Source organism: Sapajus apella, unplaced genomic scaffold, assembly GCF_009761245.1.
Source record: "Sapajus apella isolate SASKATOON/1434 unplaced genomic scaffold, GSC_monkey_1.0 scaffold197, whole genome shotgun sequence".
Taxonomy (NCBI): Eukaryota; Metazoa; Chordata; class Mammalia; order Primates; family Cebidae; genus Sapajus; species Sapajus apella.
Genome location: NW_022437137.1, coordinates 79484 through 93512, shown reverse-complemented (window position 1 = coordinate 93512; position 14029 = coordinate 79484). Strand labels below are relative to the sequence as shown.

Genomic DNA, 14029 nt, shown 5'->3' with positions numbered 1-14029 from the left:
AGACAATTATATTTAAGCAAGGATTAACAAATTGGCTATTTTATTTTTGAGACAGACTCTCGCTCTGTCATCCAGGCTGGAATGCAGTGGCACGATCTCCACTCACTGCAACCTCCACCTCCTGGGTTCAAGCAATTTTCCTGACTCAGCCTCCCAAGTAACTGGGATTACAGGCATGTACCACCACGCCCAGCTAATTTTTATATTTTTAGTAAAGGCAGAGTTTCACCATGTTGGCCAGGCTGGTCTCGAACTTCTGAATTCAAGTCATCCGCCCACCTCGGCCTCCCAAAGTGCTGGGATTACAGGCGTGAGCCATTGCGCCCAGCGAGATTGGCTCTTTTAGATGGATCACTGTTAGCAGTCTGGAGAATGGGTTTGAAGAGACTGAAAAGAGACAACGAGAAACAACACAAAGGCATCCCAGCTCAATTTCCATAGATAAAATGAGAACAAAAAGTGCCACTTTTGAACCAGCATAATTTAACAAAACCTATAAAATTTGAAACAGCATTTTCACTGTTCCTGCATTCCATGTACCACTAAAACAGCCAGTGAATCTGTCACCTACCCTCCCAGCAGAGATCCCACAGGTTCTAGGAAACCTATGTCCCCAATGTAGACACTGTGATATTGCAGCAGTCCTTTTACTCCTTAGCAAAGAATTGTTTGCCCTTCCTCTGACGAGAGAGACCACAATGACCAGATTCATTCCGCTCCTCCACCATGGATGATGAGCAAATGAGATTTCCCCTTTAACACACTGCTCATCTCTAGTAGTTCCCAACTCTGGCACTTAATCAATCAGAAGCATGTTAACCACTCCATACAGATTAAATAGTAAGCAGAAACTTAGTGAGCGCTGCATAGCAGGATATAAGAAAAGGAAGAAATAAACATGTAGTGCTGGGTTCCCTGATAGGTACTTTAAAGAATCTCAGTTATTCATCATAGCAGTTTATAAGAGTATATGTTAATTCTCTCAGTTCACAGAAGTGTGAGCAGGAGCCCAGAGATGCTGAATAGGTCATTCATTTGGTAAGCGAAGAAGCCAGGATTCAAATCCCAATATGAGAAACTCTAAATGGTATTTCTTTACTACGTCGTATTTCAAGTATATATGGATAACAAATACAATTACATATTAAGTTTGCCAATAAAAATATCTCCCCTTTTAAAACAAAGAAGGGACACATCCACTATGGTCTCAGATTAAGGGATCACTCACAAAAGTCACAATTAAACAATCACAATTTAAAAAAAAAAAAAAAGCCAGGCGCAGTGGCTCACACCTGTAATCCCAGCACTTTGGGAGGCCGAGGTGGGTGGATCACAAGGTCAAGAGTTCAAGACCAGCCTGGCTAGTATAGTGAAACCCCGTTTCTATTTAAAAAAATAATAATAACTGGTATCTCCAAATGCTACTAAAAAAAGGTGACTTCTGAGCATCAGTGACCAAAAAATGTTCACACTCAAATAATCAAAGCAATCTGGCTATACTCTAGAGAAATGTATCAAATCCTCCACACACTTTCCCCTCAAGAGTCCCTAAGACAATATCTGATAAAACTCATGGCTGACTGCTCCTTCTCTTGAGTTAATGACTTCCCAAACTACTTTGCCCACCCAAATTACAGAAATGCGTCCAGGATTCACATGGCAGTTCTGATCCGATTTGTCCCAATCCTGGCTCAAGCAGCTTTGCACTACTTTCCTAACTAGATCAGCATCAGCCAATGGGTTTATTCAAGCTGATCTGTGATGGATTAGATAATGAAACCTTAGTCATGTAAGTTGCCTGCTTGTATTGGGGTTGTAGGGAAGAATAAGAAACTCAATACTCCTAGGGGCCACCTAAAACACCAAATGCACTCACCACCCCTCACTCCATCTGTCTGCTCATGCTCCAATTACTGCCATTTCCTTCCAATCATGTCTGTGGCTCTTCCCTCCTGTCTTTGAAGGAAGTGCACATTTGCCCCAGAATAAAGATGTTTTCTATGCTCTACACCAAATGTATATCAACAAAAATTCAAAGAAATCTGCTTACTAAAATGACTTTGTCTTTTTCTACAAATTATTAAAGCCTGACATGAAACTGAAGGCCTGAGAGACATTAAACTAGAGATTCACTAGTAACATTTTTGTTTATACGAAGTAGGAGAACTTAATTTCTCCACAGTCCTATAATTTTGAGACCTGTCTGCACCAGTCTGCTTTATAACAAAACGAAAGTTAAATTTCTAGTTTGCTTCTGTTGTATTCACGTCAGTGTGATAGTGAAAAAAAATGACAGTAGCTAGAAAACGGGAAGGAGTTGGGAGACAAATTCAACTCAGGCTTATCTCTTGAGTCACCCTGAAGAATAATTCTATTTTGAAATCAGATCTGACTTTCTCCTTCTCAAATACATTTCCAGTTTTACATTTGCAGACTTCCTTGTGAGACCTGAGGAAAAAATCAACAATTTTTACATGACTGTGCCTCAGTTTCTCCATCTACAATATTGACCACTCTGGAAGTGTTATGGGTTTAATGTCTGTGTCCCTCCAAATTTCCTATGTTGAAGCCCTAACCGCAATGTAATGGCATTTGGAGGTGAGGCCTCTAGAATTTGGTTTAGATTGGGTCATGAGGGTGGGACCCATGCAATAAAATTAGTGCCCTTATAAGAAGGGAAAGAGATCACTGACTCTCCCTCCTCAAGAGCACACATTGAGGAAAGGCCATGTGAGCCCACAGCAAGAAGGCAGCTATCCACAAGCCAAGAAGCGGGTCCTCACTAGACACAAAATCTGCTGGCACCTTGATATTGGACTTCCCAGCCTCCAGAACTGCAAGAAATAAACGTCTGTTGTTTAAGCCAGCTAGTCTATAGTGTTTTGCTGTGACAGCCCAAGGAGACTAAGACAGGGAGAGATGAAAAATTCAGTAATTTCAGTGAAATACATGAAATTACTTGTAAAGAAAAATTTAAAAGCACATTATTTTTATAACTCTTCTCAAACGGTAGCACCAGGTATTTAGTTTCAGCACCAAATACCCAAACAAAGGTACAAAGAGATATCCGCCCATTAGGAAATAAGCCATAAATGAGCAAACGGAAAGATAAACTACTTCAATAAACACGGCATCTACAAAGCAACTACAGGCTATCTGGAACCCCTTCCCTGAAACCTGAAAGAAAGTCATCCTACTACTGGAGTCAGCTGCTAATAGGAATAACTGCTGAACCCACTTGGCCAAACTGGATTTATGACTCTACGGTGAGAAGTGGTTACTCAGCCATATAATAATTATACCATATCAACAATTCACTGACACAAAGAATTTTGCTAAAAGCTATAATAAGGTGTACCTTACCTTATACAGCAGCTAAACTCTTAGAAAACCGCACAAAAATAAAATTTTCATTAATCAAATTGTTCACTAGAAAAGCTGACCAAAAGAATTCATTCCCCCAGTACGCTTCATACAGCCTAAATTTCATACATATTAGACTTAAAGTGAAATGTAGCTCTAATAGCCCTACATGTAACTCAATTCATTTCCCCCCAAGTTTGAGTGCAGTATTTCTAAGTACTCTCTTTAACTACATTTCTCAAACTGTTCATCAACTTTCCAGTTGAGTTTGTCACTTCTCTCCTACTCTGTGGTTCAGGTTTCTCTATTTCTATACTATTTCCAGGGCTGCACTGACGCCTCTTCCACTCACATCAAGATCCTATATACTGCCCTTGAAAGCACTGACCCTTCCTCTCTTTCTCCCAGGGTTCTTTCTGAGCCTAACAATTATAATAACAGCATCACAGACTCTCTGGAGTTTCCTAAACTCCATTTTCGGAAGTGATGATTTACTCCAAAAGCTTGGTGCTAGAACTTAACAGGGTTCACCTTTGGAATCTGAAGCTCAGCACTACAGCTCCATTTGGTAAGCAGCCTTGGGAATGACCCCAGTAAATGACCCTATTCTATAAAAATGGGGTTAATCTTTTGACATTCAAAGGGTCTGAAAAATTCTGTGATGACTCTCACTCTGGAATTTCATACTTTTTTTAACCCTTAACTATTTGTAAAAGGTAAATTTCAATTTCAATTTAACAGGCATTGAGCACTTACCACGTATCCAAAACTGTTAGGTATTACAAAGGATAAATACAAAGAAAACATAGTTTCTATCTTTTAGAAGCTTGCAATCTTAGTAGTGAAACAAGAATAATTAAACAATTAAGGGACAATAAAAGATGACACACAATTAAGCATTAATATACCAGGAGGCAAGAGTAGGAACTGAATGTGGTGAACTAAGCTGTCAGGGAAGGCTTCACAGAAGGAGCTAGAAAACGTGTTCAGAAAACAGGCCGGGCGTGGTGGCTCATGCCTATAATTTCAGCACTTTGGGATGCCAAAGTGGGCAAATCACCTGAGGTCAGGAGTTCGACACCAGCCTGGCCAACATGGTGAAACCTCGTCTCTACTACAAATACAAAAATTAGCAGGGTGTGGTAGCGCACACCTGTAATCCCAGCTACTCAGGAGGCTGAGACACAAGAATTGCTTGAACCCAGGAGGCGGAGGTTGCAGTGAGCTGAGATCACGCCACTGCACTCCAGCCTGGGTAACAGTGAGACTCCATTTCAAAAAAAAAAAAAAAAGAAAAAGAAAACACATGTACTTTAAGACAAACCACATACCCAAAATACTGGATACACTAAGATTTTTGTTTGTTTTTTTGAGATGGAGTGTCGCTCTGTCACCCAGGCTGGAGTCCCGTGGCATGATCCTGGCTCACTGCAACCTCCGCCTCCTGAGTTCAAGCGATTCTCCTGCCTCAGCCTCCTGAGTGGCTGGGATTACAGGCACATGCTACCACACCTGGCTAATTTTTGTATTTTTAGTGGAGACGGGATTTCACCATGTTAGTCAGGCTGGTCTCACACTCTGTGATCCACCTGCCTCAGCCTCCCGAAGTGCTGGGATTACAGGGCTGAGCCACCAAGCCTGGCCCTACACTAAGATTTTTTAAAGTGCGTATTTACATAGGACCTATAGGTATTTCTACACCGCTGATATCATCTCCTAAGGCTCCCTGCCCCTGCTCATTCTGCTCCAGCTATTAATACATTGGTCTCCTGTTTCCAAACAAAGCAATCTTCTTTCTCAATGCCTCCGTACCCTCACCTCCTTCTACCTGAACCCTCTTTCCAAAAGCAACTGAATGGCCCATTCCCGCACTTCATTCATAAGCCATCTATCAGAGAGGTCTTCATCTTCATTCTCTCCCTTTCCATCTCTCCCTTTCCCTGCTCTATTTTTCCTTTTAGCCCTTATCACCACACAATTATAGTTGTTGATTTATTAGAAGTCTCTTCCCATTCAATATGAGTTCCACGAGAGCAAGAGGTTTTTGTTGTTGTTGTTCACTATTGTATCTCTTAGGGTTAAAACAGTGTCTGGCATGTAGCAGCTGCTCAATAAATGTTAGCTCACTGAATAAACATTAAATATATTCATTTAATACTCACACTTCCTTAAAAATGTACACTTCTTTAAAAAAAAAACCTTCCATCCATTTGTCTCCTAACATAGATTGCATGTACCTTAAGCACAGTGAACTGGACTTACATCTTTTAGAAGGTAACTTAGAAATCATCTGTACACATAGTTTATTTTACAACTAAGGAAAACAAGAGGCCCCAAAATGAGAGATTTCTCCAGGACCATTCAGCTAGTTGAAGGCAAGGGCTAAATTAATGATGATTTAAATACTTATATGACATAGGGGAATGAAACTACAATGAGAATGTATAGAAGGCCAGGTGCAGTGGCTCACACCTATAATTCCAGCACTTTTGGGGGCTGAGGCAGGTGGATCACCTGAGGTCAGGAGTTCGATACCAGCCTGGCCAACCTAGTGAAACACTGACCCTACTAAAAATACAAAAAATTGGCTGAGCATGGTGGTGGATGCCTGTAATCCCAGCTACTTGGGAGGCTGAGGCAGGAGAATCACTTGAACCCAGAGGTGGAGGTTGCAGTGAGCTGAGATCGTGCCACTGCACTCCAGCCTGGGCAACAAAAGAGAAACTCTGTCTCAATTAAAAAAAAAGAAGGGGGAATGTAGAGAAAGAAAATAAAGAACACCCACAAATACACAGAGTGAAAAAAAAATTCTCTGAGGGATCTCAGTTGCCAAGTTGTACCCCAAGGACCTAATCCACTCTTTTCTCTGCACACCCCCACGAAGTCCCTAAACACTGCTCCATTTCCAAATATCACTCTCTTTAGCCAATCTGAAGGCAGCAGATGATAGGCCCCAGGAGTAAAGGAGGGAAAGGGATGGAGGTCTATTAACTATGATTGACAGAAATGATAAATGAATACATACAGACACAGATAAATATATATATACACACACCAAGGAGAACCTGCTCACCAGCACCTATATCCAGTCTTCCCTCTTTACCATCCAATGGTTAGCTCACCTCACCTGAAATCTCCCACATTCCTGTCTCTTTTTCCATGGTCCTGAGCTTTCAGTTCTCACAGTCCCTCTGCCTGACAGTTCTAATGGAAAATAAAAGCAGGCAAACGAAACAAAAGAATTCAAAAACACCAAGAGGGTCACTTTACCCAAACCAACAGGAGTAGCAGGGTAAACTCTACAAAGGAGACCAAGAAGCACACAACAAACACGCTAGGCTTAAATACAGCTCCCTCTCTAACACAGGAAGTCAGGCAGAGGCTTGAAAAGCAGGGAGCAGAGCACAGGAAGTCTTTTAGCACTGCAGAGATTTCCAAGAGTGGTGTAATGGAGAGAGCACAGGAATAGGAATGAGGAGACCAGGCTTCTAGTTCTCCTTTTACTATCGGCTAACTGGGCGGCCTTACCCAAGTCACTCATCTTCTCTGGACTTCTGATTCCCCATCTATAAAATAAGGTGGTTAAAACAAGCTGAGACTGGAATCCCCTACCCAAAAAAACAAAGATGAAAACTATCGACTCTCCTCCACCGAAAAGTGCACATCTACTATCCTAAGAACCTTCCAAGTCTGTCCAGGTTAAAAACCCCTGGAAAAGATGATGTCTAGACCTATCTCAAACATCCTATGACTGAGAGAACTAGGTACATGTCTGCGCAATTGCTGATAGATGAGCCTCACCATTTCATCGCCGTATTTTCTGAAGAGACCAAACCCTAAAACCTACAAAGATTTCAAGTTCTTCCTCAAAACTATAAAGTCGGCTGAAATGATCAATACCTTTCCCATTCCCTACCCAAATTAACCGGCTTTATCTTTGAATCCACAATTGAGAATCCAGCCTTCTAACAGCCCTATAATTTTTTTTATTACTCAGGACATTAAAGAGCTATTCTGTGTCCTGGCGATGGAGGATCCAGTTGGCAAAGTACAGGAGGGACATGTCTGGTGTCTCCCTTCAGACTCATTAGTATGCTCCACAAAGTTAATGAGACTGAGCACCAGCGTGTTCCCACAACACTAGCAAACTCCTTGTATTTCTCACACTCATTGTGTAACTGATTTAACTCACAATCATAGCCACATCCCCTTAGGGCTCTCTCGAGTTTTCTTGCTTTTCACTCCTCTCCTTCAAACGCCACTTCCCTTCCCCATCCCAACGTGTGCCCAGGGCTGCCAAAAGGTACTCCCTCTTCTTGGGAGGTTTCCCACCAGGTCCCCTTCTCCTCCACTCGGTCCAGGGGACCCAGGATTTCCCGGCTTCCACTCCGCCCCAAGGCAGTAAGGAAAGATTTGAAGAAATGGAATCCATCTCAACCATGTTCGATTTCCCCAAAAAACCTATCCACTCGTCGCGCCTCCTCGCCCCTCGGGAATCAGGACCCTCTCGGGCACACCGGGATCCGCCTGCAACCTTCGTTCCTAGCCCGACCTCGCCCCACCTTCCAACCAGGCCCCGACCGGCCCCCCATTCCACCTCCAAACCAAGACCCCTGGAGGCCCTCCCTCTCTCCAAGCCGGGGAGCCTGGGGCCGCCCCTCACGGCCCCACTCCGCACCCCCGCGATTACTAGGCGCCTCGTCCCGCGCGGTCACCTGCATCCCGCCGCCGCCGTCAGCCGCCGCCTCCTCAGTGCGCGGCCGCTTGCTCAGGCCGGGCTCGGCTCCGTCTCCTCCCGCTCCGGGCACCGGCAGCTCCAGCTCCGACTCCCGCTTCATGCCCCGGGCGGCGGCGCCGGGCCCTAGCTGAGGCGGCTGCTGCGGCTGGGCGCCCTCCGCCATCCGCCCGCGCCCCCCTCGCCTCCGGGAGCCGGGCGACCCGCGACAGGCCACCTCCCCCTGGGCCTCGGCCCCGACTGTCGCGACAGGCGGGCGCGCGCCTGCCCCCGCCCCCCGCGTGCGTGCGTGCGTGCGCGCGGGCGGACTCCGCGCCCCTCTGCGGCTCGCGCTCGCCGCTCCTTGCTTGGCGGCTAGCTAGCCCGGCCGCCCGCCCGCCCGCCGGCTTGTCGGCGCGGGGCCAGTGGCGGATCGCGACGGGCACTCACTCGCGCCCTCGCACGCACACGCGACACCCGGCCCGGCCCGCCGCGCCGCCCCGCCTCTCGCACTCCCGGAGCTCGCTCGCGGGCCGCGCTGGCTCACACTCTCCCTCACAACACGCCGTCCGAGGAAGGAAGGGGGCGGTCCGGGCTCCCAAGGCGTGGGGAGGGCTGTTTATTTGTGGGGAGGAGGGGCGCGAGGCAGGAACGAGCTGACTGGCCGGGATCCTCAAACCCGCCACTGTGGCAGCACCGGGAAGGCGGGGAGAGAGAAAAAGGGAGGGAGGGACCGGGATGTAGGACTCCAGCCCGCGCGGGAGTCTGTGGCGAGGGGGGCGGTGGCGGCCCGCTGAGGGGGCGGGGCCACCCCCCTCGGCAATCTCCGCCGCCTTCGCGCCAGCTGCGGGAGGGAGGCCGGGAAGCGATCGGGAAAGCTCGGGAATCTCCGGCACGGGCCCGGGATTGTCCTGGAGGCTCAGAGCAGCGGGAGTGCCTGCCAGCGCAGAGCGGGCGGGGTGTCTCTTCTTCTGGGCGGGGCCATAGCCTGGAGCAGGCGGGGCTTGAGAGACCCTAGGGCTAGGGAGCGGCTCCTGCTTGCGGGACTGGGTGTACAGAGTTGTGGCCTGAGTTTACTCACCTGAGCACCTTGGTTCTCGGGGAAGTAATAGGCACTCTGTGAGAGCCGGGCTATTTGCCTGCTTCCCCGCCCGCAGAAGAAGAAAGGTCTCGAGTTGGAAGGTCGAGAAATGAAACCACCCCTCTATACCTCACCCCGGTTTTGAGAGCTTTTACTCTAATCATAACTATCACATTCCTAATAAACTTAGTGATAATACCCGATGTTTGCAAGAGCTTTACGGTTTGCACAATGTATTTACAGACCCGTTATGAAACTGGTGGTATAGGTAGATATCATGATCTCCATGTCATTGATGATGAAACTGAACCTTAGTTAAATCCTGCAGCAAAAAAGTGAGAGATCCGGAGTTCAGAACACCAGAACATATTTTCTTTCTCTACACTTTGCTACCTGAGAAGCACTTTATGAATTACTAACTTCGTGCACATAGAGATAATCTGTGCAATAGACTCTCTGCCCTATCAAACTGTGAGGACAAGGACTGCATTGACTTTCTGTGGGTTCCACATCCTGCCCTGTACATTATAGGAATAAAAGGATATTGCGTGAATAACCTGGATTCTAATCTTGGCTTTGCTAACTAGCTTAAACTAGTTGCTTCATCTCTTTGGACCTCAACTCTATCATTTGTAAAATTAGATGGTTTGGATCAGTGGCTTTCAACCAAGGAGGAATTTTGCCATTCCACCACCTCCGATGCCACATTTGTCAGTGACTGAAAGGTTTTTTTTGTTTTTGTTTTGTTTTGTTTTTTTGAGACGGAGTTTCGCTCATGTTGCCCAGGCTGGAGTGCAATGGCGCGATCTCGGCTCACCGCAACCTCCGCCTCCTGGATTCAGGCAATTCTCCCGCCTCAGCCTCCTGAGTAGCTGGGATTACAGGCACGCGCCACCACGCCCAGCTAATTTTTTGTATTTTTAGTAGAGACGGGGTTTCACCATGTTGGCCAGGATGGTCTTGATCTCTTGACCTCGTGATCCACCCGCCTCGGCCTCCCAAAGTGCTGGGATTACAGGCTTGAGCCATGTTTTTGTTTTTTTTTTAAGACGGAGTCTCCCTCTGTCGCCCAGGCTCGAGTGCAGTGGTGACCTCGGCTCACTGCAACTTCCGCACCCTGGGTTCAAGTGGTTCTCCTACCTCAGCCTCCCCAGTAGCTGGGATTACAGGTGCGCGCCACCATGTCCAACTAATTTTTGTATTTTTTGTAGAGTCAGGGTTTCACCATGTTGGCCAGGCTGGTCTCAAACTCCTGACCTCAAGTGATCCGCCTGCCTCGGCCTCCCAAAGTGCTGGGATTACAGGAGTGAGCTACTGGAGTGAGCCACCGAGCCCAGCCGACTGAAGGCATTTTTGATTGTTACAACTGAGAGATGCTGCCAGCATCTAGTGGGTAGAAGCCAGGAAAGTTGTTTGACTTCCCATCATGCACAGGACTGTCCCTCCAGGAGAGTTATCCAGCCCCAAATGTCAATAGTGTGGAGGTTGAGAAACACTGGGTTAGATGATTTCCAAGGTCATTTCCAACCTGTCTGAGATTTGGCCTTTGAAATTGGGTTTAACCTGGCTAGGGCTGAAACAATATAGCAGTAAATATCCCTGCTTTACAGTCAGACCAACCCAGATGCCAGATGAGAACTCAGGCTTCATCACCTCCTGCCCATGTAATTTGGGACCAGTGTTGACTAAGAATTTTTTTTAAGAGACAAGTCTTGCTCTGTCGCCAGGCTGGAGTGCAGTGGTACGATGTCCGCTCACTGCAACCTCCGCCTCCTGGGTTCAAGCGATTCTCCTGCCTCAGCCTCCTAAGTAGCTGGGACTGCAGGTGCACCACAACACCCAGCTAATTTTTTGTATTTTAGTGGAGACAGGGTTTCACCATGTTGGCCAGGATGACCTCAATCTCCTGACCACCCGCCTCAGCCTCCCAGAGTGCTGGGATTACAGGCGTTAGCCACTGCACCAGGCCAGGACTAAGAATTTCTATATAAAAGGTGTTGAGGGATTGTAGACTAATTAGAAGGGAAGTCTGGAGGACTTGCCTTGAAGGTGGGTTGTCGTGGTGAGCATATTGCTTGTATTAGTTAGGCTGTGTTATAAATAACTAACAATGGCCAAGTTTTAGCTCTGCCACCTACAGGTCATGTGCCTTATGACAACTACTTACCCTCTCTGTGTCTCAATTTCTTCATCTGCAAATTAGGATAACAACACCTTCCTATAAAGATTATTGTAAGAATGCAATGTTATCACATGTTTAGAATATCAAAAGAATGATTTAAGATAAGCACTCCATAAATATTAGCCATTATTAATGTTATTATTATTATTTGAGATGGAGTCTCTCTCTGTTGCCCAGGTGGGAGTGCAGTGGCGCGATCTTGGCTTACTGTAACCTCTGCCTCCAGGTTCAAACAACTCTCCTGTCTCAGCCTCCCTCCCGAGTAGCTGGGATTAGAGGCGCGTGCTGCCATGCCTGGCTAATTTTTTTGTATTTTGGTAGAGATGGGGTTTCACTGTGTTGCCCAGGCTAATCTCAAACTCCTGAGCTCAGACAATACACCTGCCTCGGCCTCCCAAAGTGCTAGGATTACAGGTGTGAGCCACCATGCCTGGCCAGCTCTTATTATTACTACTATTATCATTTTATTCACTTTTTTTTCAGATAGAGTCTCACTTTGTCACCCACATTGGAGTGTAGTGGCGTGATCTCGGCTCACTGCAACCTCCACCTATCGGGGTTCAAGCAATTCTTGTGCCTCAGCCTCCCAAGCAGCTGGGATTACAGGTGCCCGCCACCACACCTGGCTAATTTTTTTATTTTTAGTAGAGACAAGGTTTCACCATTTTGGTCAGGCTGGTCTCAAACTCCTGACCTCAAGCGATCTGCCCCCGCTTGGCCTCCCAAAGTACTGGGATTACAGGCATGAACCACCAAGCCTGGCCTTTATTCACATTTTAAATGAGAGTGAAAAAACATTCATTGTCAAGATCAAAGAACATCATTATCATTGGGTTATTTTTTATTATATAAGATGGCTTGAGTGGGACTGCTAGAGATTCACATGGGGCAGACAAAGCACCCGCGTAACCCCTTGGTGCAACCACTATGCTGGGCAAATTATTTCACTAAGCCTTCCATTTCCCATTTGTAGGACAACAATAATAATAGTCACAGTGTTGTTCTAAGGATTAAATGGGACAAAATTAAACAGCTAGCACAATGCCTAACATATAGTAGTAACTGCTTAATAGGTGGTAATTATTCATCATCTAATTTGGTTAGTGATATAGTGATAGTAAGCCGTTAACTAGGAGCCTTGGAAAGAGAAGCCTAAACGTCTTTTTTTTTTTTTTTTTTTTTTTTTTTGAAACAGGTTCTCACTGTCTCCCAGGATGGAGTCCAGTGGCCTAATCTTAGCTCACTGCAACCTCCACCTGCCGGGATCAAGCGATTCTCTTGCCTCAGCCTCTCAAGTAGCTGAGACTACAGGCGCTCACCACCATGCCCAGCTAATTTTTGTATTTTCAGTAGAGATGGGGTTCCGCCATGTTGGCCAGGCTGGTCGCAAACTCTTGGCCTCAAGTGATTCTCCCGCCTCAGCCTCCTAAAGTGCTGGCATTGCAGACATGAGCCACCACACCCAGCCCAGAAACATCTCTTAATACTATGATTTGGACCACCAAGGTGAAAGTCCAAGTGCTTGCAAGCTTGTTCTTGTGCTGAATTAGACAGCCCCAACCTAAGTCAGGGGTTTCCAGTTGGCAGAACCCCACAACCTGATCCTGTTCAACCATGAAGCATGGCTTTGAAGGATAACCAGGATATTTCCTGGTGGCCTATGAAACAACAGTGGTTTTTTGTTTTTGTTTCTTTTCTTTAACCTAGGGACTTTAGCAGTTGGTTTTCTGAAAATTTTATTTATTGAACTGATAGCATAAGAATTCACCTTTCCAGGCCGGGCGCGGTGGCTCAAGCCTGTAATCCCAGCACTTTGGGAGGCCGAGGCGGGTGAATCACGAGGTCAAGAGATCGAGACCATCCTGGCCAACATGGTGAAACCCCGTCTCTACTAAAAATACAAAAAATTAGCTGGGCATGGTAGCGCATGCCTGTAATCCCAGCTACTCAGGAGGCTGAGGCAGGAGAATTGCCTGAACCGAGGAGGCGGATGTTGTGGTGAGCGGAGATCGCGCCATTGCACTCCAGCCTGGGTAACAAGAGTGAAACTCCGTCTCAAAAATAATAAACAAAAAAAAAAAGAATTCTCCTTTCCCAACTGGGCACGGTGGCCCACACCTGTAATCCCAGCACTTTAGGAGGCCGAGGCAGGAAGATGACTAGGTCAGGAGTTCAAGACCAGACTAGGCAAAATAGTGAAACCCCATCTCTACCAAAAATACAAAAATATAAGCCAAGCATGGTGGCAGATGCCTGTAATTCCAGCTACTCAGGAGGCTGAAGCAGTAGAATCGCTTGAACCTGGGAGGCAGAGGTTGCAGTAAGCCAAGATCACGCCACTGCATTCCAACCTGGGCTACAGAGCAACACTCTGTCTCAAAAAGAAAAAAAAAAAAAAAAAAGAAATTCTCCCTTCAGTACTTGCCTTGCCAAAATACTGAAATCACTTAAATCTAAATGATGTTAGATCCTTCCTGAGCTGCCCCATGACCCGGCAAGAAATGAGGTTTGAGACCAGAATTGCCTGCGACTCAAATTATTGTTATTCAAGTAGTGCTCAAGTCCCTAAGAAATAGAGCAATGCAGTATAGGAATATCTGAATGACCCGACAGAACAAAGAGAAATTGGACCTTGCCCTGTAAACAAGCATTATGTATTTAGGGAGAGAGTGGAGAATTAAACGCCTAC

General features: G+C 46.3%; 1 protein-coding gene across 21 annotated transcripts in view; it reads right to left on the bottom strand.

Annotated features, from left to right (window-relative positions):
* RBFOX2 (RNA binding fox-1 homolog 2) overlaps positions 1 to 8474 on the bottom strand; it is a 290327-nt gene extending 281853 nt beyond the window's left edge. For all 21 annotated transcript variants that reach the window (XR_004265710.1, XM_032269671.1, XM_032269667.1 and 18 more), the window contains exon 1: positions 8079 to 8474. Coding sequence is in view for 20 of the 21 variants with exons in the window: in XM_032269671.1 (XP_032125562.1) it covers positions 8079 to 8264 (186 nt within the window). In the remaining variant the exon portion in view is untranslated. The remainder of the gene's footprint in view (positions 1 to 8078) is intronic.
* Between the last annotated feature and the right edge of the window lie 5555 nt (positions 8475 to 14029).